The sequence below is a fragment of the Anthonomus grandis genome, chromosome 11, assembly GCF_022605725.1.
Source record: "Anthonomus grandis grandis chromosome 11, icAntGran1.3, whole genome shotgun sequence".
Taxonomy (NCBI): Eukaryota; Metazoa; Arthropoda; class Insecta; order Coleoptera; family Curculionidae; genus Anthonomus; species Anthonomus grandis.
The window spans coordinates 16,233,527-16,256,979 of NC_065556.1; the positions used below are offsets into that span (position 1 = coordinate 16,233,527).

General features: G+C 30.3%; 1 protein-coding gene across 3 annotated transcripts in view; it reads right to left on the reverse strand.

The window, feature by feature from the left end:
• LOC126742447 (calcium-transporting ATPase sarcoplasmic/endoplasmic reticulum type) overlaps positions 1-23,453 on the reverse strand; it is an 82,832-nt gene that overhangs the window by 12,793 nt on the left and 46,586 nt on the right. For 2 of the 3 annotated variants that reach the window (XM_050449094.1, XM_050449095.1), the window contains exons 7-12: positions 20,845-21,386; positions 16,642-16,854; positions 11,124-11,420; positions 6,802-6,935; positions 6,560-6,677; positions 558-1,717 (exon numbers count right to left, since the gene is read on the reverse strand). In XM_050449094.1, the coding sequence (XP_050305051.1) occupies positions 1,517-1,717; positions 6,560-6,677; positions 6,802-6,935; positions 11,124-11,420; positions 16,642-16,854; positions 20,845-21,386 (1,505 nt within the window). In that variant the 3' untranslated portion in view covers positions 558-1,516. Of the gene's footprint in view, positions 1-557; positions 1,718-6,559; positions 6,678-6,801; positions 6,936-11,123; positions 11,421-16,641; positions 16,855-20,844; positions 21,387-23,453 lie in introns of those variants that run through there. The other variant, XM_050449096.1, reaches the window with a different exon arrangement.

A 23,453-nucleotide genomic window follows, 5' to 3' on the forward strand; every position in this document is an offset into this window, starting at 1 on the left:
TGCGAAACGTCGGCCAATTTAAATAGATCTAAACTTTTATATCAGCTGGACTAGAAGAATTATAAGATCGTTAAAAAAAAACACCACACCTAATATTTTAAATTATGTAAAACATTCTAATAAAATGAGTTTTCACGGAAAATTTTGGCGATATCACATGAATTTTTCAAATCTAAAACCTTGAAAACTTCTTTTGTATATTTTCATTCTATGTTATTGAGTCTCAGTTAGAAACCAAGTTTTTCTGGCTTAGTAGTTTGGAATTCAGCCAGTAATAATTAATCTGCTATTATGCTTTAAACTAAATTGAAAAAAAAGAGCAAAACCTAGTTATTTCACTATGAAAATGACCCCGTTTTACCCTATATCCTTGTCTCTTGTTCTAAGTTGGTTAAAAAATAAACCTTTTTACCATCTCTCTTTCACATATGATGTAATACGATCTATTTACCTGCTAGGTAAGAAGATAATGTTTTTAATAAATGTGTAACATTCGTGGGGTGTCTAGGTTAATATTACGACAAAGTAGCGCAACAAACACAAAAGAACTAACTCAGTCTTGTTTTGTTTTCTTTATTCTTTAATTTAAAAATGTTCAAACATGCACAATTATCCCTAGTAAAAATTTGCTTACTAAACAACAAAAAAATCACAACACCTGAGGAATATTTTACACACTCACGCTGACTTGCCTGCTGTACACTGATTGGTTCTTGCGTCCGAGAATCTTTTTTTTATTATTGTTACATTAAAAAATTACTCATTGCCTTGCGGTTTATAAATAATAACTATAATAATATATTCTAAGTTAAGTATTGTGGCGATGAGTAATTTTTTGTTTTAAATAAAAATAGCTATACTACAATTAGTTAAACACTTAACTGGGATTTCTAATTTTAGGGTGTAATACGGGTACCATAGAAAATAAATTTGATCTTGCTGCCTTGCGGTACATCTTTTATTTTTATAATAGACTATAAATAATGTATTGTATTTAGCAAAAAAACATTCTTTTTCAGTTTTTTCCTTTTTTTGCTGTTACCGTAAAATGCGTTTGGGTTCTAAATAACCATACACTTTGCAGAAATATATCGTTTAATTTCATATAAATATGCATTTTCTAAATAATAATAAGTAATTTAAAATGACTTCCCAAAGAATTTTAATAAATATTTGAACTTTGACTCCTATCCAATTTCCAATTTATAATCGCTTTTTTTTTATAATATTCAGTTTCTTAATCTTACTCCTGATGCGTCTGTCCAGACCCCTTACTAGGTGTAAATCATTATTTGGAACCCCCAGCAAAAATCGGAAATCCCGAAAAGAAAAAAGAATTAAATACAAAAAAGGCACTTAAAACGTCAACTCTGCATCACCATATGCGGACCGATAACACACCCGTTTACACACTAATTATCTATTAATTAATTTAACTCTGTCCTCGTCTACGGAGGCAGTCTCTAAAAGGGCGCGGGGAGAAGGGGAGTAAAGGGTAATTTTAAAGCAGAATCCCTTAAATGGGACCCCACAGGATTAAGCCAAAGAACACAGCCCACATTAGTATCTGCCAATGCACAGTATAAATCGGATTCTCACCATCAGTGATCTTTCTCGCGACGAACTTGAGACTCTCGTCGAGTAACACGACCGGGATCGAGAATTTCATTACGGTGATCCATTCTTCGACGGTGAGGGGACACACTTGGAATACGACCTAAAAAAATGGAAAATAAACATATTAATAGAAAATAATTATTACTATATATATTTTAAGTTATATATAATTTTAAGTTTATATATTATAATATATATCTTTTAAGTTATTCACAGTTTTTTTGTTTCTTGGCATAATTTCATAATCTATTATGAACCGAGACTAATTTGTGAAATTTAATAACCTAATCACCACTGACAAAAACAATCTTTAAATTCATAACCTAGCAGAATCTCAGAGAGGTTAATTATAAGTAAACTATTGGTTAACGCAATAACAAAACATATGTTTATAAAGGGTAAATTTAATGTGACGGATACATATAGTCACTTAGATATGTCATTAAACTCATAACAAATAGAAGAATTAAATAAAATTAAATATTTAGGAGTAATCATATCAGACACCAGCCACCAGCAAAAAATGTGTTATAAGGCTTTGTCAAATCTGACGTACAGCCGAATACAAGAAAATTTTTTTTTTCGTTTTATTGATCTCACAAAATTCTGTATGAAAAAAAAATGAACATAATTTTTTAATCTTTATAATATTTTTTTTTATCTCATTTTTTCGTCGATTGAATAATTCATACTTGTTTTCAAATATCGACTGTCACTGATTTATTGACACTTTTCCTCACGTCAGTGACAATATTCATTTTACTGGTGCCCGTTTGGTTTTACCTGAACCGAAAATTGGCTAATTTTGCAATTACATTTAATTGAATAATTCAAGATTCGCTTATTAAAATTTTTTGAAACTTTGCACAAGGGTTTGCCAGATTGGCCTGTTCAAAAAGTTATCTTACATTTTTTCTACAAAATGTACAAGGAAGCCAATAATTGACCCCCTTAAAATTTACATGGATTTTCCTATGTTCCGCTCGGCGACGCACTACCCGATATAAGAATTTAATGCTTTCAAATTTTCTATTCTATTTGTCGAATAAAATTGCAAAAAAGGTAAATGTAATGAAGCATAATTTTTTAGATATTACTGAAAACACCAAATTAGGTATTTATAAATCAATAATATTACCACATTTGAATCTATGTACTACAATATTGTTCATGTTAAGAAATACTGAAATTAAGTTGCTACGAAAAAGACAAAAGTGGCTGCTCAAGAATATACTCAAGTGCAGTAGACGCACATCAAGAAAATATATGCTTTAAAGGTTAAAATTATTAAGTGTAAAACAAGTCATACTTTTAAATACTAATTATTACAATACAAAAAAATTGTGCTTTGTATTATTTGTATTTATATTGTACTTTCACTAAACATACAATTGAGCAGAATGATTTGTATCATAGGGTAGAACTATATATGATAGACCACGTCAATAAAGCCACAGCTAATTTTAAAAAAAATTAAGATTGTAGGATTGTAGAAGAATTTAAATTTATATCTTGAATGTTTGGATCACTCATCAATAGCACGTAAAATTGACTTATTGGTTTGGTAAATATATCGATTAAATGTGAATACATCAGTTAGTAGTACAGAATAACTAAAATATTAATTAATATAATAATATAAAATATAAATACGGATATACGAGCATACACAGTTAGATCATTTTTCCAGTGATATTAAAAATTATGGCTTTTTTTATAAATTGCAATAAACATTATAGACAAATTATTAAATGCTGTATACAATTACATAATTGGATAAGGCAAGTAAAAAATAGTAATTTTTTAATCTGCTTCCATTTAATATAGGCCTGAAGTTGAATAAACTACTAACTGTTAAACCTCCTGAATTGTAAGTGGCAGCGCTTAATAAATTATTATTAGCAAAGTTTGCCCGAAACCCTCTTCAGAAACCTGAATCATTAATGTAACACATAAAAAGTAGAGTATCAGTATCTTATAAGTTGTTAAAGACTTAGAAGACGTATTTGCAATTACTGCCATGTTTTATCATCTAATAGATCATAATTAATTAGGTGTATTTCTTTATGTTAATAGAATTTAATACATTGAAGTTAAAAGTTAGTTTCATGATCTTTATTCTAATGCCCCTTGATTTGAAAATTAAATATTATCTGAAACTTAAACACATAATAAAACCTTATATTCTACAAACTCTTGAGCCTTATTTGATTCGTTAATAAAGATATTATTGTAGGGTTTCTTTTTGCATCATCAGAATGTCAGTTCTGTTTATAAATAAATAAATATGTCTTTATTTGGTATCAAATTAATCAGCACATTAAATTACATTTACCCAAAAGGGCAAAGATTTCATCATTTTTATTTCTTAACTCTAGTAACAATTATAAATTATTTGAAAAAACGAGTACAATTAACCAATGTACAAATTGAAAGAAAATTAAAATAAAATAATGAAATACATTTGTAAAATCCGAGGAAAAAAATAAATTGTGCAATTAACTACCTGAGAAAAGAGCTATGGTATTGTGTGGCAATGTCAAAGTTTTGTGTCTTATATTTCTATAAAGACTCGCATTTCTTTCAACTAATTGCTCTAACAGATATTTTGTTCTTTGTTTTTATAGAGGCGACACAATTATGTAAGAAAATTAAACTTAAAAAACTGACTTTATTTAATTAATTGTTAAAGTTGGTGAGACTTAACATAGATTCATATAAGAATACCTAAATATTGGATGCAAGTACACACAAAGCTTCTAGTCAATCGTGTTCTAAATTTTATGGTTTATTTCGTACACTTTTTTAGATGCTGTGTGAAGTATCTTTATTTTTATATGTTAGGTTGATTTTATACAGGGTGTCCTGAAATTACATCGCAATATTTTACCAGCCGCATATTTATCTAAAAATAAGACAAAAACTTCATATACAGGAATCTTGAAAAGTGAATCTTTTTCATGTTACAGGGTGTTTTATAATTTCTATTGATGATGTTTTTTTTATTAATATTTTCGAAACGCCTGGTCGTCATTTTTCGAAATTTTTATCGTATATTACTGTTATTGTTACTAACTGATTTTATAACATTTTATGCTAAAATGTATACAGGGTCGTTTAAAATTGGTGGTCAGCAAAGTTAAAAATGTCATAACTTTTTTTCTGGTTTCTTTTTAATTATTTGGATAGTAAAATTAGCAAGAACCAACATTTTAACATAAAAAAGGTACTTTTGTCTTATTTCGTTAGAAACCTCCGCTTTCAAGAAAAATAATTATTAAGTTTTAAGTAAATGATGACTTGGTATTGAAAAGGTAACTATGTATAAAATAAAAAATAGTAGTTGGCAGTGCTTGTTGACAATTTGTTTATTGCTTGAATTTTATTTGACGTTTTGATTGGCATTTTAATTATTTTACATTTCCGTTGGTAAAGTTAAATAGTTTTTTGTGTAAATTATTTCTTTAAAACTATGGATAGATTTACGAATCAAGAGTTTTTATTAACATTCACCGTAACTTATGTGAAAATGAAAGTTTTCGAAGAGCTCGTGGACAAGGCAGGCCACAAGCAAATCATAACTTGGAAGACGTCTTAAACTATTTCGAAAAAAATCCTGGAACAAGCATCAGAACAGTGTCACCAGCGACACATATCCCCCGCTCAATAGTAATTATTAAAAAAAAAATACTGCCGACATAGGTAATAATAAAAATTAAAAAATATTGTTTAAGATAGGAAGAATGGTAAGAATCCAAGGCTTACATCCTTATCATTACCAGAGAGTTCAAGAGTTAACATACGACGTTTTAACATACGACAGAATTTAATATTTCAGCACGACGGAGCGCCTGCTCATTTTGGACGTAATGTTCGTCAATGATTAGTCGAGGTGGTCCTATAAATTGGTCTCCTCGATCTCCAAATCTAACTTCAGTAGATTACTATTTATGGATTGGTATATGTTGTAGAAATTAATACGCGTAAAAAATAATTCAGAGGATTAATTGGGCGGTTAATGAGATAAGGGAAAATCCAATTTCTATTTTAAGGGCTACTCGCGCAATATCGCAAATCGATTCACTTTTCAAGGTTCCTGTATATCAAGTTTTTGTCTTATTTTTAGACAAAGATGCGGCTGGTAAAATATTGCGATGTAATTTCGGGACACCCTGTATATCAATTCATTAAAATAATTGGAATCTCTCTTATTTCTCTTATTAAAATTCTAATAAAATTTTGTATAGCCAAGGCTTGCAATAAATCAAGTAAATTATACAGTGTCGTGTTTCTTTATATAAATAGAATTTCAGTACCCGTTACAGTTCTAATTCCATATTCGTTATTTCAAATCTATAGTTTTCAAACCATGTATTACTTTCCTTCATTAATAATTAATTTAGATACAGTGGTAAATAGAGAGCAATTATAATTAAACTTTTCAAAGAAGTTTTCGATGAGAATTGAGGTTTATTTCGAGAATTGAGTGTCGTGAAACTCATTTCACATTCACGTCCCAAAAAAAAAACTTTTAGGTCATTTAAAAAAAAAATATAGAGGATTCTTTTAGAGCCAGACATAAAATTTAAATTTTTTTTCGGATTAAGTTTTCAAAAATAATAATTCTCTAATTTCACGGAATTACCTATTACTTATATGTTTAATAAGTGTTAAAGAATTAAATCAATTATGAACTAAAAACAAAATGTAACGACAGTAAATTAAATTTTATAACTTTACTTAACAAACTGCTATACGTGGTTTACAGTAAAATGTAAGCTCGATATAAAATTATTTGCATTATAAATGAGAAATTTTAAAAAACTGAATAGATTAATAATATTTACTTGCAATATTTAAGGTATTCCTTACTTCCTTACTTTTGCGTTAAATTCAAAGATTTTTGCATTAAATTAAAAAATAAATAAAAATACAAACTTACCGAAAGTACATCCACATAAAGGATGACAAAGTGAAGAGTAAAGGAGAGGGCCATGGAGCCGATCAACCACATGTTGGACCATGGGGGCATGGCGATCAAAGATTGGTTTTCTGACAAGCTTTAAATAAAAATAATTTAGCAAATCAATTTTGTGATTTAAAAAGTACACAAACCACCACCATTAAAAAAACACTCTTGTTTAATAAGTCAAATCCCAAATCAGTAACATCCCAAAAAATTACCTGTTCATGGCGTTCAACATTTCAATCGTTACCAACACAGAGAGAGCCATGGTCATGGGATGTGGGTCGGTGAATACTTTGCAGTCAATTCCTTTGAATTCGGGTCCACCGCCAATACATTGCAAGTGATGAGTCTACGTAAGAATATTTTTTTAAATTAAAAGTAATAACAGTTGTGCTGATATTTTTATACAGGGTCATTAACGACCGATGGTAGAAAACAAGACGTAATTTTTTTCTGAAAGTTCGGTTATTATGGTAACCGACCTTGCTTAGTCTAAAATATTTTTAGCATTTCGACGTTGTTATCACGGAAAGTAGCAACAACTTTGGTTTCTTATACGGAATGCCCTATATACTATCACATGTTTTAATTCTCCATTCAATGATTTTTTTGCTTACTGCCATTTATATTATAGATGGCAGATTATAGATATATTATACAAGCTTTTTAAAAATAATGACATATTTTCACTTGAAAACGCCAAATAAGACAAATACCTAAAAATCTATAACAAAATGAACACAAACTTCTCTTCCGTGCTATTCACTTTAGGGTGATGGATTCCTCCTTTTTATTTTTTAGAAGAAGACATTTTAATTTTACCTGCCAACTATGGAGATATATGAAGATTTCTAAAATATATTTTCACCTTAAATCAAACTCATACACGGTTCTGTTGGTTCCTCTGCCTTAAAATCATCCAACTCATAACAAAAGTACTATTAAGGTCCCAAAGTATTTACTTCATCATATGGCCGATCTATTTTCGTTGATTGATTTAAGTCACTTCCAGGGCGTTGCTAATGTAATTATAACACTATTTTAAAAGCATATAAACTTATTTATATTACTTATTTATATCACATGACCTAAACCTTAGACGTTGTGGTCTATTTACTTTGACTCGTTCTCGTCTTATACTATTAACACATGTAAAATATTTTTCGTATTCTCGTATTTAACAAGCTATCTTAATCGCGTTAGGGATTAGGGCAACAAGGTACATAAGCCACTTACGAAGAAGTTTAAAGATTTATCAATAGATAGTAGCCAAACGCTTTAGTCGCCTAAGCAGAATATTTTCTGTTTAACAACGACGTAGACCACAACATGGCAGTCAGACTACGTGTGCGGGTTAAGAAAAATTTGTCTAAAAGTGATTTTAATGCGGATGATAGTATAACAGACAGAGATTATATTAAAAGATACCAAAGCCTCTGCAAGTGAAATTGAAAACGCAAAATTTCTAAGTATTAATATAAACAGCTTACCGTACAGGGTAATTAATAAAAAAACTCAATTCCATTCCAATCCATTGAGGTGAATATTGTTGATTTTTTTAGTGGCATAGATTGGTCATTAGTATTTTAAAAAAATGTAATGTCAATGGTATAGTCATTTATAAAAACTAACAACGTGTATTTAACTGCGAGATTTTAGGTAATTTAAAAAAAAACATTAAAAAAACATATCTCCTTAACTATGACTTAGGATTCAGGGTGAAAAGTTTGTAAATGATCGCAAAAATTTACAAAAAAAAATAAAAATTTGACGGTTATGGTATTAGAGTAGTTAGCAAATATATGAATGAAAGTTCACTAAAGATTTTGTACTTCGCAAATTTCGATTCTGTTTTGAAGATATACAGGTGTCCCATTAATAATGGTAAATAATTAAACTAAAAAAATGAGGTTGAGTTAAATTTTCCTAGTTCGAAATCAAAGACAGCTAAGATATAAGACGATAAACTTAATATAATTTTTGTTGAATTTTGATCATAAATTTACCATTTGTTCTTCGTTTTTAACAAAATTTCAAAAATGTTTATTTTTAACAAAAGCATTTTATTATAAATATATCACATAGGTTAACTCTTACAGACAAATGTCCCCATTTTAAGTATGTTAAATTATTTAAGTCTCCCAGTTGATATAAGAAGCGATAATCCCATTAAAAAATTTAAATAAGATATTGAGAAATTATTAATTAATTTAGAAGCAAATCGTTTAAAAGATTTTCGTATAATTTAGTACCAGTACGAAGTCTTGACGTCATTACATTTCATGTACCTTGTTGTGTCATGTGATCCGAAATAAAGAGCTTTATTATTTTTATTATTATTATTATCCACTCATAGTGAGCCTGACTCTATCTGAATCTAAAATCTCGGTAAGTAAACAAAGTTATGGCTTATGCCTTTTTTGTTGTAATGTTATGGGGGCATCAGTCCTAACCAAAAGGAGTTTTTTTTGAGTTTAATAACCGATTAGGTGCACCTAAATGAAAAAATATTTTTGGTGCATATGTTATCGTTTCATTTAAATTTATCACCAGAATATTGAAAAAATTCTCATTGTGACTTATGGCCGTTTTGAGTTTAAAATTATGGAGTACGCATTTTTGGGGTGCAACAATTTAAACAAAACTTTTTTTTGGCATAAAAACTGTCCAAAACGTAACAAGCTGAAACTTCATAAAGTGCTTTAGAAATGCCAAATAAACACACATCCTTTGGTAGGGATTCTACTAACAGAACTGAAGAAGAGGATAACGTTGAAAATGTAGATAAAGAAGAAAACTGTTAAAAAAAATGAAAACATGTACGTTTTATAGGGTTTTTTCTTATAAAAATTGAATAATAAAATTTAGGTGAAGCTATTAGTTAATTGGGTATATAATTATTTTAAAACCCTATTAATAAGCAAAGAGTTTATAAGACTTATTTTGTACCAAGAGATATCTCTTGCCCCAAACGCTTCATATCTTTTACTGTTCACTTTATTTTGTCTTGATTATATTTTATTATATTAGTCTTGTGTTTAATTTCATTTTTACATAAGTTCATTCAACCTAGATGCAAGTTGTCGCTTGTAAATAAATAATGTTTTAAAGTATTAAGTCATCAAATCATACCATGACATTTTGTCAGGTAAAGGTAAAAAACAAGCTGACATATATCAATGCAATTTTTAGTTACCCAGATACAGTGTATCTAAAATAATTTCATAAAGAAAGGAGACATTAAGAGAATCTACCAAAATCGGGAAGAGCAAGAAAAAGAGTCAAAGAATATTCTTTAAGTGGAAGTCCGCACCTAGAATTATTACTCTAATTCTAGGAATTATGGTTGGTCCACTGTTCAAAGAAGGTTGGTACAAGTTCGCGAAGAAATAGAGCATATAGACTTGCATCTGAACATCGGCATTTACTCTGGAAAGAAAGACGACTAGAAAAAAGTTCGTTTTAGTGAAAAAAAAACGTGAAAAAAATAATTTTTAATTCCGATGAAATGAAACGTATGCGGCGACCAATAAATAGGCATAGCAGGTTTTTTTATGAGGATCTACTGGAAAATGTCATGCCCCCGTGGGAAATTCCACTGCGTTTTACGTTATCCTGCTGAAGATAACGATCCAAAACACTCTTTGCGAATCGTTCGAGAGTGGTTTCGAGAAAACAACGTTCGACGTTTTGTGAGTAGCCAAAACAATCCCTTGACCGCACCCTAATTGAGAACATGTGGGAACAAGTAAACCGTCATATTCGAACACAAATGTTTCCGAATAAACAATCGTTGAAAGATAAAATCGGTCAAGTTTGGACAAATGATCCGAAAACATTATTTAAAATTTAATTGCCTCAATGCCACGAAGTTGCAAGCCAATAATAAATAATAATGGATATTCTACTAGTAAGATAATACTTTTAGTAATTATGACAAACAAATGTGTTGAAGGTTCTTTGTTGTCATATCTAAAATGAAAAATGATTGAATGCAATTTGTTGCTTTACTTTTACCGCACTGATTTTCGTCAATGTTTATAATAATAAATATGTATTTTATCTAAAGTTTATGATAATTTTGTGAAATATTACTTTAATCTTGGAGATAATAGTTATTGAGTAACCGTATCCAAAAATCACCTGATAATTGATTGATCACCTGATTTTTTTTTTGTCGAAATGAAAAGATAGTTAAATTTTTCAACGAAGGTGTATAATATAAAGCAAATCTGCTTAAAAATATTTACATTATTTCGAGTCTTAGTCACTTAGCAGGAATCACTTAAAAGGAATTTATTCCACCTATATTTTCATGAAAAAATATGACAAATCATTTTTTTTATTAATAACAACTGCAGATAGGTAGCCATATTGCAAAAAATACTAAGAATTGAATAAAGAATCATATAAAAGTATAATATATAAGGTATTTTACTCAAGAAACTAAAGTTGTTGCAATTTTTTTTTTAATATAAGCAGAAACGTCAAACCAAATTTTCAAATCCAAACGTGTTAAGTTAAATAATTTATTTACCAATTGATAGTAGTTCATCTGAGGTCCTTCGGGGGAATTCATGAACCACCAGGCGGCAGCGCCTACGGTGGCGGCGCCTACGTATCCACCGATAGCGAGGTACCTGAAGAACAACCATCCGGAGATAAGAGATTCGTCGGCTTTACGTGGTGGTTTGTCCATGATGTCCAAGTCTGGGGGATTGAAGCCGAGGGCGGTGGCGGGCAGACCGTCAGTTACCAGGTTGACCCACAACAGTTGTACGGGAATCAGAGCTTCGGGCAGACCGAGGGCGGCGGTCAAGAAAATTGATACTACCTGTAAAAGAAAGAATTTGGTATTAATTCTTTCCTTAAATATAAGATCCAGCTACATGATGATAATTTTAGCTTGCCGATTTTCTTGTAGTAGGTATTTTTTTAAGTTAAAAAAACTACTACATATTTTGGTCGACGTTTCGATCTCTATGAGATCATCATCCTCAGAATTCAAAAAGATATACAAAAACACAAACAAAAATCATACATTCTGGCATAGTTACAAGGGTTACATTTTCGCACACAGGAAAAGTAATAATTAATGCTCAATTAAAAGCAAGTTTTTCACAGTCTAATGTAAGTATTTTGTATAAAATTAATTCTTTTGAAGAATTAATTATTAAGGTGTAAGTAAACCTAAACTTTAAAAAACTACATTTTAACACGACTTCTAAACTTTTAAAATTTAAAAACCAAAAGGCTGCAACAGATAATATGAGAAACATTCTATCAAAATGAAAAGCCTACATACACACTTACATACATATATCGTAGATCTTCTCCGTTAATAATAATAATTGTAAAATCATAAGTACAAACATTGGTTTTTTGTGGTCAAAATTTTTTAAATTTTTTTAGCCATCTATCTTGGGAGATAAATTTGGACAATAGCTGTGAGACAATCGTCTTTCAAGCACCCAATATTCCGATACATTGATAAGCTGTATCTTCTTAGGAATTGTTAGGATAAATATACCTTGGGACTCACACAGTAAAGGATCTTATGCCATGTACAAGATCTTCTTTTTTTATATTGCTAATTAATTTGAAATAAGCATTGATAAGATTGTCAACGTCCTACTTTTATTTATGTTACTTAGGTGTGTTTTAACTTCAATCATTCTCATTTAAGATTTTTGAACCTAATTAAGAAACTTTTTAAAGTGCTCAGCAAGAGCGGTTTTTGAATTACTGTAAATAAGTACATGAGGTTTTGTATTTTTTATGTTTATAAATTCTAGCTTCTAAATATTTTGATGTTGACCATCGAATTCACAACATGAAATGTAACAGATTGCATTACTTTCTAGGTCCTTTTGATTTTGAAAAGAACCGTTTGGTAGTGTTCTCATTCTTAAAACCAATGTAAATATTATCATCCTTAGGTTCTCTTACAATCTTTTCAGAGAGATTTACTTACATAGGGTATTTTAAAGATTTTCTCTTTAAACTGCTTTGATTTGTTTGTTAGTTGTTTGATTAGTCTTAAACAATATTTTATTAATTAACTTATGCGGATAGTCACTATTTAAACGAAATTTGTAATTTTAAGAAGATTCTTTTTGTGATAGTCAATATGAGATAATTTTAGTGCTCTACTTTTCAAATTTTTTATAATAATATTTGTTTTTATTATAAAAGTGATCGGAAATATAGTTTTAATTTTTTTCTGAGAATGTTGGCTTTTGGTACCAATCTGTTTTTATTATATTTTGGTTAGTTCTAATAAATAAAATTTCAAGTAAAGGGATTGAACTGTTAAGGATTAATTTCAGTTGTAAATTGCAGTTTTGAATAAAACAAAGAAACGTATTAAAAAGAACATCAATTTGGTCAGCAAGCACGCTAGTAATAACGCCATCGACGTATCGTTTGAAAACAAGTAATTGATCAATGCATATTTTTTAAAGTTCACTCATAATGATGTCGAAGCAAATAGGTGATAAACAATTACTCATACCTAATCCAAAAACCTGGTAAAATTGACCATTAAAATTGAAATAATTATTTTAAAAAACGGCATTTAAGAACTCTATAACTTCTTACAATAATAATTTACATCGGCCTTTTATAAGGATTTTTTGTATAGTAATAATTTCTCTCACCATCAATTAAACTGCCTAACATAACTTTTTAAAGTATAATATGGATCTCAATAGAACATCGTCGTCCGTGTGAATTTTTTGTAAGCAATATAATTTTGGAAAAAATAACATTACTACATTTTAGTTTTTTAAAAGAATTGTTGAAATTTTTGATGACAAAAACTTGACTTTGATTAAGTGAATATATACCTATGGATGTGATAACTATGGTATAAATTAATAATTTGTGCTCCCGATGGATTTTTTTATACATTATACAATTACTTACATTATGATTACATATTAAAAAAATATGGAATAAAGCGCCAGGGTGTCCACATCTATATCTACTAGAGATATAGTCCCGTTGAGACGCAAAATAGCTAATCATAATTCTAGTTTTCGACCTATATACATATAAAAATTAAAAAAGGTGCAGAAGGAATAAGAAAAGATAAGAAGAAAACAACAAGAAAAAGAAAGAAAGATAAAAAGGCGAGAAGCTGTGCAACAAAATTGTTATAAACAATTGAAAATAATATATTTTGCTATAAACTATATTTATTCAGTTTTTATGTGAATTATTATGTTTCGTTAGTATATTTATTGAAGCTTTTGTAATGATATTTTTAAGTAAGAAATAACTCATCGTGCCTTATCAATATTGCAATTTTCATTAATATTTTCTTTATTAGTGTTTTCTCCATTTTTGAAAATAAGGGATATAAATATCGATAATTTTTAAGTGGTTAGGACTAGAAAATAACTTTTCGCAAGGGTAAGACATTTAGATATTATAATATTAAGGTATAGCAATTAAAAATTCAAAATATTAAATATATCACATATAGTAGGATGATAAGATGAAATGTGATACCACCTTTTAGTACCCTAGTTAGCACATGGAAATTAAGAAAATCAATATTGTCAAAACTATCTCGTCGTTTCCTTAGACATTGTAACTTCAGTAGCATAAGTCTACTTTAATTGATTAAGAGATATTCCATTCTTAGTTTAAAAGCTTTCTTTGAATAGTGCTGATGTACACTGTTCTCATTATAGTGAGGAGACCTTACCAGATAGAAATTGTATCAACAAAATTAATAAGAACAGTCTTTTTGTTCCTAATCTGAGTTCAATTTATGCTTTGATAACTTTGGTTTATTTTTGAAAAATATCTTGTTAATTCCTATTACCTGTTTGAGTGCTTGAAATTTCTAAAGACTTCTTAAAGGACTTGATATGGAGAAATTCGGTAAATAAAACAAAGAAGCAAAAGTTCCATGCTTCAGGTAACTTCCTTTCCATAGGTTAAAATTATTTATTGGCAAATTGTTTTCAAAATTATTAGAGAGATGAGATTAGGTGTAAACTTTATGCTAAAATTAAAAAAAAAACTATTCTCATAGTAAAAAGAGCCATTTTCAATGTCTAACGCTTCAGGAATCTCAGATTTGCAAAAAATCTTTTAACGGCTTATTTAAATTCCAAAATCCAAATTAAGTTAAATTGTAATATGGCCTTTTAAAAATATAGCATGTAAAAAAGATATTAATATGTTAAACTGATGTGTAAATTGTTTTCATTAAACCCAAATCCTGTATTTTTCAAGAAAAATGCCGACTACACATAACGTAGAACTTTTCCTGATCAAATACAATAAAACGCATTAATCCATCTACATGAACAACAATACTTATGTCACAAAAACACCTAAAAATATATAAACTATTTTGCGGCTTGGATGCGACTAAATTTCCATTAATCACGAATGATTAATCGACTGCTGAGAACAAGGCAAAAAAAACTATTTGGCACCAAAGCCAATTCAAAATGTCAAGTCTAGGTCGAAACTTTAGATTTTAAAATATTGCTACAATGTCTGCTCTTTATGATATATCCCATATCCATAAATAAACCAACAAAGTGATTTTTTTATAAGCAGCTTATTATTACTAAATGATTTACAATTGCAGCAAGCTTTTACATGGTTGTAAGAAATTATAGTGGTATGAAAAATCAAATGTTGGGTATTACGCCTAGTTTATAAACATTTATGTTTCTGCTTATATACTTTCTAATCAAACTAAGGATAACCAATGAATCCAAAGTGCTTTCATAAGTTTTCAAAAATTAAATTTTATTCGAAATATAAGTCTTTAGCTCTACCGTTAATATAATTTAATGCATCATATAAATATGTGTTTCATAAACATTTTACCATACTCTTAAAAGGTAAGATATAACGTAAAAATATTGCAATAGACTCTAACTTGTTTATTATTAAAAGTAATGTGCAAAGGTGCCTTAATGTTTGATATTCTTGAATTAAAAAAATTAAATCTTGCCTCAGTTTGGTTAGGTCATATACGATATCATATAGATCATATAAACGGAATATATGCAATAGGAGTTAACGTCCCCACCCTAAGAAGCCTGGAATTATCCAGTTCGGATGTTTTTTTCTTTCATTTTTTACTTTGCCAAGGAAAAAAGAAAACGATGTTGCAGTTCATCGTTTTCTTTCTTTGGTTAATATGCTCGTTCTTTAGCTACTCATTTTTTCATTAAAACAGTTAAAAATATTTACCAAGAATATTATTATTGGTAGATAACATAAATTATCGATAATTATACGTTGAATTCCATCAAATAATTACAATATTTATATTTGCTTGCATACGATATTTGCTTAATAGGTAAGCAAAACGTAACATAACTTTTACGATAGTGTTATTACATAAAACCAGATTGGTACCTGATACAAAACCGAAAGGCCAAAAGAATTTCTTCAAAATACTGAACTCTTAATTGACTGACGATTGAGATAAAAGACTTAAAGAAGTTCATTAACAAACCCTATAAAAAGTAAAAGAAAAGTCCAACTTATTTAATAAGTCATATTAAAATTGATAAAAGCGCATTTTCTTTAATTTTTCAGCTCGTTTATGAAGAGTACATAATCAGTGGTGCCCAAGGTATAGTTTTTCTCTATATTTTGCTTCAGTATATAAGTATTTAAGGGGTGTTCAGCCAGCCCAGTAAGCACTTTAAATAATTACGGTGCTAAGATATGTTTGTAAAGACTAAGTATACATATTTTATGGCTCTTTTAAAAATAATTTACCCTCTGTAAATACCATTTTCACAATAGACAAATTGGTGTCCAATGCAATATTTTAAAGTTTGACCTCTTAAAGTTTGTGACCCCCTTCCTAAAAAACAACATGTATATGCATCTAAATTCAACTGTTTTCAAAGTGTTTTGAAATCAAAGGTTACATTTTTGAAACTAGTAACAACATATTAAAGTCGATTCCCAATGGCAACGTGCCACGCCATAAAAATTAATTATTTTTCGATTTCTGTGTTTTATTTTAATTTGGTGTCAAGTTTAAAAAAAAAATCAGTACTTACTTCACCAATGTTGGACGAGATCAAATAACGGATAAACTGTTTCATGTTGTTGTAAATGGCACGACCCTCTTCTACAGCGGCTACGATTGACGAGAAGTTGTCGTCGGCGAGTACCATCTCGGCGGCAGATTTAGCTACCGCAGTACCAGATCCCATGGCAATACCGATTTCGGCCTTCTTCAAAGCTGGAGCATCGTTTACACCATCACCGGTCTAAAAAATATCAGAATTTTTAACATCCTTGCAGATTTTAATGTAAACGGTTAGATTCCAATTAAATGTTTTAATAGGTGTCAAGCAACAACCATTTAACAAAAATCCCATATTTTAAGAATTATCAATTTTAGAATCACGCAATAAAAAGTCACTGTATACTCCGAACATGTTGTTCAGCACTTGCCCTTAATTTAAAATAAATCTTACAATACCTCCAATATGTTGTTTCAGGATTGGGGTATTTCTCAAAACTTTTTTTTAGTCTTAACAAAATGGTGAAACATTACATGCTTGAAAACAGATGTTTTGACAATTGGTGAAATTATTGATAATTTAATAAGTACTATAAATCTCTTTTCTACAAAAATCAAATTAAAAAAAGCAACCAACTTAGGTATCCAACCTCTCAGTACACTTTGAGGACTACTTGAAAAATATATTAATTTTAAGACCGTAGGTTTTGATGACATCTGTTTAATTCTGTTACAAATCACAAATATTATCTTTAAAAGAACGCGCTTTAATTCTCGTTTCAACGATGCACAGCACTTACATATTTCAAACATTTTAAGAGTAAAAATTGATGTTTTTAAAATGATCTACCCATGTTTCTTACAAAGGACTTAAGGAAAGTATCCGAAATAATTGTTGGATACCATTACAAGTTTTACAGAAGTCTTAATAATTTTAAAACTTACATAACAATATTACTGATTTTAGTTTAAAAGGTTACAAGTTTTTCATATAAAAACAGCCGTTTCGGAGTTATTGAGAAGTTTTTCAATGGATTTACAAAATCTTGATACTGTCAAACGCTTTTTAGGAATATAAAGATTTTAAAAATTCATGTAACGATTTTATTCTAGTTTTACATGAAAGCTCATGAGTTTTTTGCCAAAAATCTTCATGATTACTTAGAGTACCGAGTGCGATGCCTGATCATGATGGAGTTGTATCTGAAAGAACAAATTGATTCAAATTAGAGATGGAAAAATAGGCAATCCCGAAGATGTGTCCTTACATCGGAACTCGTTTGGGGAAGCATTCATCTGCTTCTGCAAGCTCTCATGGTAATGATTTGAAAAGAGTACTTGAGCTTTCCGAATTTGAAAACCTAGCGGAAGCTGCAGAAGGCTTGGTTAAACTTGTTATAATCATGACCGTCGAGGGCGAGATGAAAACCCACGATTCCCTCGAGTCGAGCAAGGTTTTTCTTATTTCAAATCCTACGACCCTGACGCCATCCTTATTCTCTTACAAAAGCTCTTGGTAGAAACTATTTCAACCGAGTTGAACGACGCATGGTCGCATCCTCCAATACATTCTTTAAATCACGAAGTGTGATGATCAGAAATGTTGCGGTGTTCATCGTAGTGATTTACAAATTATTTTACTAGACGGCTGCCGCCACTGTCCCAATACTACAAACTCCGGCTTTAAAATTAATACATTAATAACAATCTTATTAAACTAATAAGATTATCATTAGATTTTCACAAACTCAGAAACTTTCATAACAATAAATTAATGCAATATGATCTTTAATGCCAAAGTATTCGATGGAGCTTCGTACCTGCGATATATACGGTGTTTATTTTGGCATCAAAGAAAAATCTATTGAATCACAAAAGAGGCTTTTATGGTATTGAATATTTCCGAACACAAAAAATTCAACCTTTGAAAATAGAGAGGCTTGGTGATGAAAATAAAGACGTTGAATGTATTGAGTAATATGAAAAAACAGAAAGATCTTCTGAATCAGAAGTATTATATTACATCCGTTGTTCAGTGGATGGAAAGTGTTTTCAGCAAAGATGTTTGATTGTCAGTCGACAAAGTCTTTATCTTTTTCAATTCACTTAAAGTTGCCTCCATGAGATATATTTTTTTGCTATTCAAACAATTTTCGTATTACGCATATTTATGTTATATACAGTGCATCCGTAAAGTAGCGGATAAATTCAATAAAAATTAAATGGACCGTTTCTGAAAAAAATTCCCAAACCCATCGATTTTAATATTTGGTTTAGGGTTTTTCTACGTGGAAATTAAATATACAGCGTGACTGAAAAAAGATATAACGTAATCAATATGTTTTTTAAACGGAAACCACCATTTTTTAATGCAGAATCAGAAAGAACGCATTTTTTTATAACGGATATGGTACAAATTAATAGTGGTTACATAAGCAATTTTGAACGAAAAATTATGAAAAAATGTAAAATTAAAGAAATACCTCAAATAAATGTTGGAATTTTGGTTTTTTAGTTGTTATTGTCGTTGTTGTCAGTGTCAAAAAGTGAATGTATTTTGGTGCAACTATTTGAAGTACTTTTACATTTGCGTTCCAAGTGGTGTTTATAATTTTTGAGAGGTAAAAGCAGTGTCATCCTGCGTTTTATTAGTAACTAAACTTTATTACCTACTGTTAATGTATGAAATATGAGAAAATTAACCGAATGTGAAAGAATCGAAATCTTGTGCATGATTGGTTCGGAGATGTGGCGCGTACTCAAAAGGAGGTGGTTCAGTTGTGTAATGCAACTCATCCTGATCGGTTGCCTATTAGCCAAAGCATGGTAAGCAGAGTTGAAGCAAAGTTTTATGAATTCCCGCATGTTCGGGATACTCCAAAAGCTGGTGGGGGTTCAATAACTAAAGATGAGCTTAACGTTGTGTTAATGATCCAAAATAATCACAGACACGGCATTTAATGTTAATTTATCACGACCTACTGTGCATAAAGTATTAAAAAAGCAAAGTTCCACCCTTATAAAATATTTTTACTTCAAGCAAATGCAGCAATTATGTAATGATAACAATAATTTTGTAAAACGAATAATATTTTCTGACGAAGCAACGTTTACTCTAAACGACCATCTGAACAGACAGATTTTCGATACTGGGCAACCGAAAACCCTCATTGGTTCATAGAATGTCATACACAACATCCTCAAAAAGTCAATGTGTGGTGCGGTATAGTTGAGGAAGAATTTTAGGATCTTAATTTGTTGATGACACTGTCTGGTGAGAGGTATTTGGACTTTTTTCTTCAAAATGATCTTATCCCTGCTCTGATAACTTTGTATTCGGATTTGGAAGAATCCGATATGCATCAACGTGATCTTTTTTTTAGCCCCGCCACACTATGCTACCCGTTTGCAATTACCTAGATGAAATTTTTCCAAATCGTTGGATAGGTAAACGAGGGTTCATTGAATGGCCACTCAGATCGCCAGATTTAGTTCCTCTCGATTACTTTTCATGGGAATACTTAAAAAGTAAAGTATATGTCACTAAACCAGCAAGTTTAAAAGATTTAAAAGAACAAATATGCCAGGAAATTAGAAATATTACTTCAGATGTCATTGACAACGTTCAAAAAGAATTGTTTAAATCGCCTTGGTTATTGTCAGGTTGTTAACGGTGCTCAATTCAAACATTTAATTTAGATAGGTATTTCTTTAATTTTACATTTTATCATCATTTTTCGTTCAAAATTGCTTAATCATTTGTACCATATCAATTGTAAAAAAAAGCGTTGTTTTCTGATTCTGCATTAAAAAATTGTGGTTTTTATTTAAAAAACATATTAATGACGTCATATCTTTCTTTGAGTCACCCTGTATATTTAATTTCCACATACAAAAATCCTAAACTAAATATTAAAATTAACAGGTTCGGGAATTTTTTTTAGAACAGTCTATTTAATTTTTATTGAATTTATCCACTACAAGAATGCACTGTATGTTAAAAATTTAATTGTAATTTTACTAATATGCATAGCTACATTTCGAATTATGTTAAAATGACCCACATCATTTTAACGATTAGCATTATGGTTTTAAATGTACACAGCTTTCTCTCTGCATTGTGTTAATAAATAATTTATCACAAAATGTATTGATAATTTTTCTATCCATCACGTTATTTATCACATTATCTCCACGACGGTACATAAACGGCAAGGAAAAAATAAAAACTTACCATAGCAGAAATCTCATTCATACTCTGCAAATATTCAACAATCTTGGACTTGTGCGCGGGTTCCACACGGGAGAACAAACGGGCACGAGCGCACGCCGCCTTCTGTTCGGCCGGACTCAAATCGTCAAACTCCCTGCCGGAATAAGATTTTCCGGTGGTGTCTTCGTCTTCGGTGAACACTCCGATCCTCCTGCAGATGGCTTCGGCGGTGGCCTTGTTATCACCGGTGATTACGATCACACGGATACCGGCGGCACGGCACCTTACGATAGAATCGAAAACTTCTTTACGTGGGGGATCCAACATGCCGACGACTCCGACAAAGGTGAGGTTAACTTCGTAGGTGTAGAATTTGGTGGAATCGGCCAGGTCCATTTCCTCGGGTTTCATTGGGTTGTCGGCGGTAGCGAGGGCGAGACAACGCAGAGTGTCTCTGCCGGTACCGTAGGAACCGGTGAGTTCCAAGATGCGTTTCTTGATGCTGCTGGTGAGTGGTACCTTTTGGGATCCGACTCTGACGTGGGTACATCTTTCCAATACGCCTGGTAAGAAGACATTATTTGGTTAGGGAGAAATGTAAACACGAAAAGCAAAATTTTCCGGATACACTGTTTTTTCTAAGGCGTTTGATAAAGTTCACCATTCAACATTTTTATAAAAATTAAACATTTCGGTATGCAGGAGGTATTCTTTGGAGATCTTAAAGAGTTCCTTAAGTGAAAGTTCAATATATTGTTGTAAATGGGGTTAGTACGCAAGTGCACAAGTGTTTTCCAAATAGTACACAGTTTATACGCAGACGACCTTAAAATTTTATTTATTAACCTATTTGTTAACCTAGAAAAATGCAATTTTGTTTTTTTAGAAAATCATTATAGCGGCAACTGAAATAAGATCTTTATGTGAGTAACTTTCGCTAGTATTTCTTGATTGTGTAAAGGATCTAGGTGTAGCGTTGGATACTGGGATGGTAGTTATGTAGTCTCTTGAAATTTGTAGGAGAAATTTAATATTTGTTTACAGAGTTGTACATAATTTACCTGAATCAACATATGTATTGGATCAATTTTTTTTAAAAGTAGGTCCCACATTCTTTGCACTAGACCTAGTTTTATTGTAACCAGATATTATTTTATCAATTTATCGAATTCTCCAAGCATATAGTGCACATGTATCTAAATATTATAATAGTTTTGTGAGTTTATATCCAAATAGTTATTGATTTAATATGAGTGTTAAAGGACACTTAAGAGGGATTATGAATTGACCTACTTTTGCATTTGTATTTTGCTTAGCTCTTACTTCTCTTATAACAAATACCATTATCTGTAGAAAAGTTTTATGGACTTGTTTATTAGTATAGTTTTTTCTTTTGTAACATATTATGCCTTCTTGTAACTGGGCAGCTATGTCTGTCTGTTTATACATATAAATAAATATAAATATATGCATCTAATGTATTAGAATTGTTTCTAATCGTGAAGATGCTGTTAAAAATTACATTGAATAATAGATTAAGAACATAAAAGCTGAAAATTTCTCTGTGTACAGGTATGAACAGAACCTGAGTGTGAAACTTGATTCGCGGTGGATTCGTCAGGTAACATGTAATAAAGGTGAGTAAATTTGTGTCTCAAATTTGTAAAAACTATAAGGTCCAGTTTTTATACATTTAACTTGTAATTAGGGTAAAAGCTGCTTCGATACCTAGAGCGCTGGCGACCTCCTCGCAGACACCCAAAAAATATGTATAATTAATTATACTTATACTATCGTCATAGTATATGATGATGGTTCCGCTATAGTCGGACACTTTAGATAGGTATCTTACAAGACACATTGAAAATTACTCTCTTCAAGTTAAAATCCAAATAGATTTATTTGGTTGTATGCTGGGTATATCGATGGACTATACAGGTTTTCAAAGTTAAATCGCCACTATTGCTAACTTCGTTATTATTGGAGCTACAAAGTCAGTTAAATAGGAAAATTGGTAGTACGTTTTCCTGATTATTATACTGAAAATAAAATAATAATCGAAGAACGCGTTCGCGAGTTATATCAAGAAGTTTTGAATAAGATACCCAGTATGCACAATTCTCAACCAATTTTATATTGAATTCTAAACAAAAGTTGTGATAAGATCTTTCACCCTAAAATCAAAAATAACTAAGAAATTGACAGTTTTTTAAAAATATCGTTTGTTTTATAAATGTTATCAAGATTAGTGACAATCTGAAGTTTCTTGAGAAAATAATTTAGAATTAGTTTTTTTTAGGAACAGATGCGTTTCACGCATTTAGAAAAATGTGATGTGATATGAGAATATTATATCATTTGTCAACAAAATAGTCGAAGGTACTGTTGTACTTTGAAAACCCTGTATTCTATATACTATTGGATTTTTCCCACCCAATTACCACAGCGCCATTGTCAATGTGATATTTATATGGGAGTATTTGTAAAACCGATAAATCTACGTTGATCAAATGTTGCACATCATGAGCAATCACATAAGATTGATGTTTTAATAATAGGTGGTTTTTTCCTGGTTCACACGAAAAGTTTGTTCTTGAAGCAGTAAGAAACAGGTTGTTGGCAAACAAACA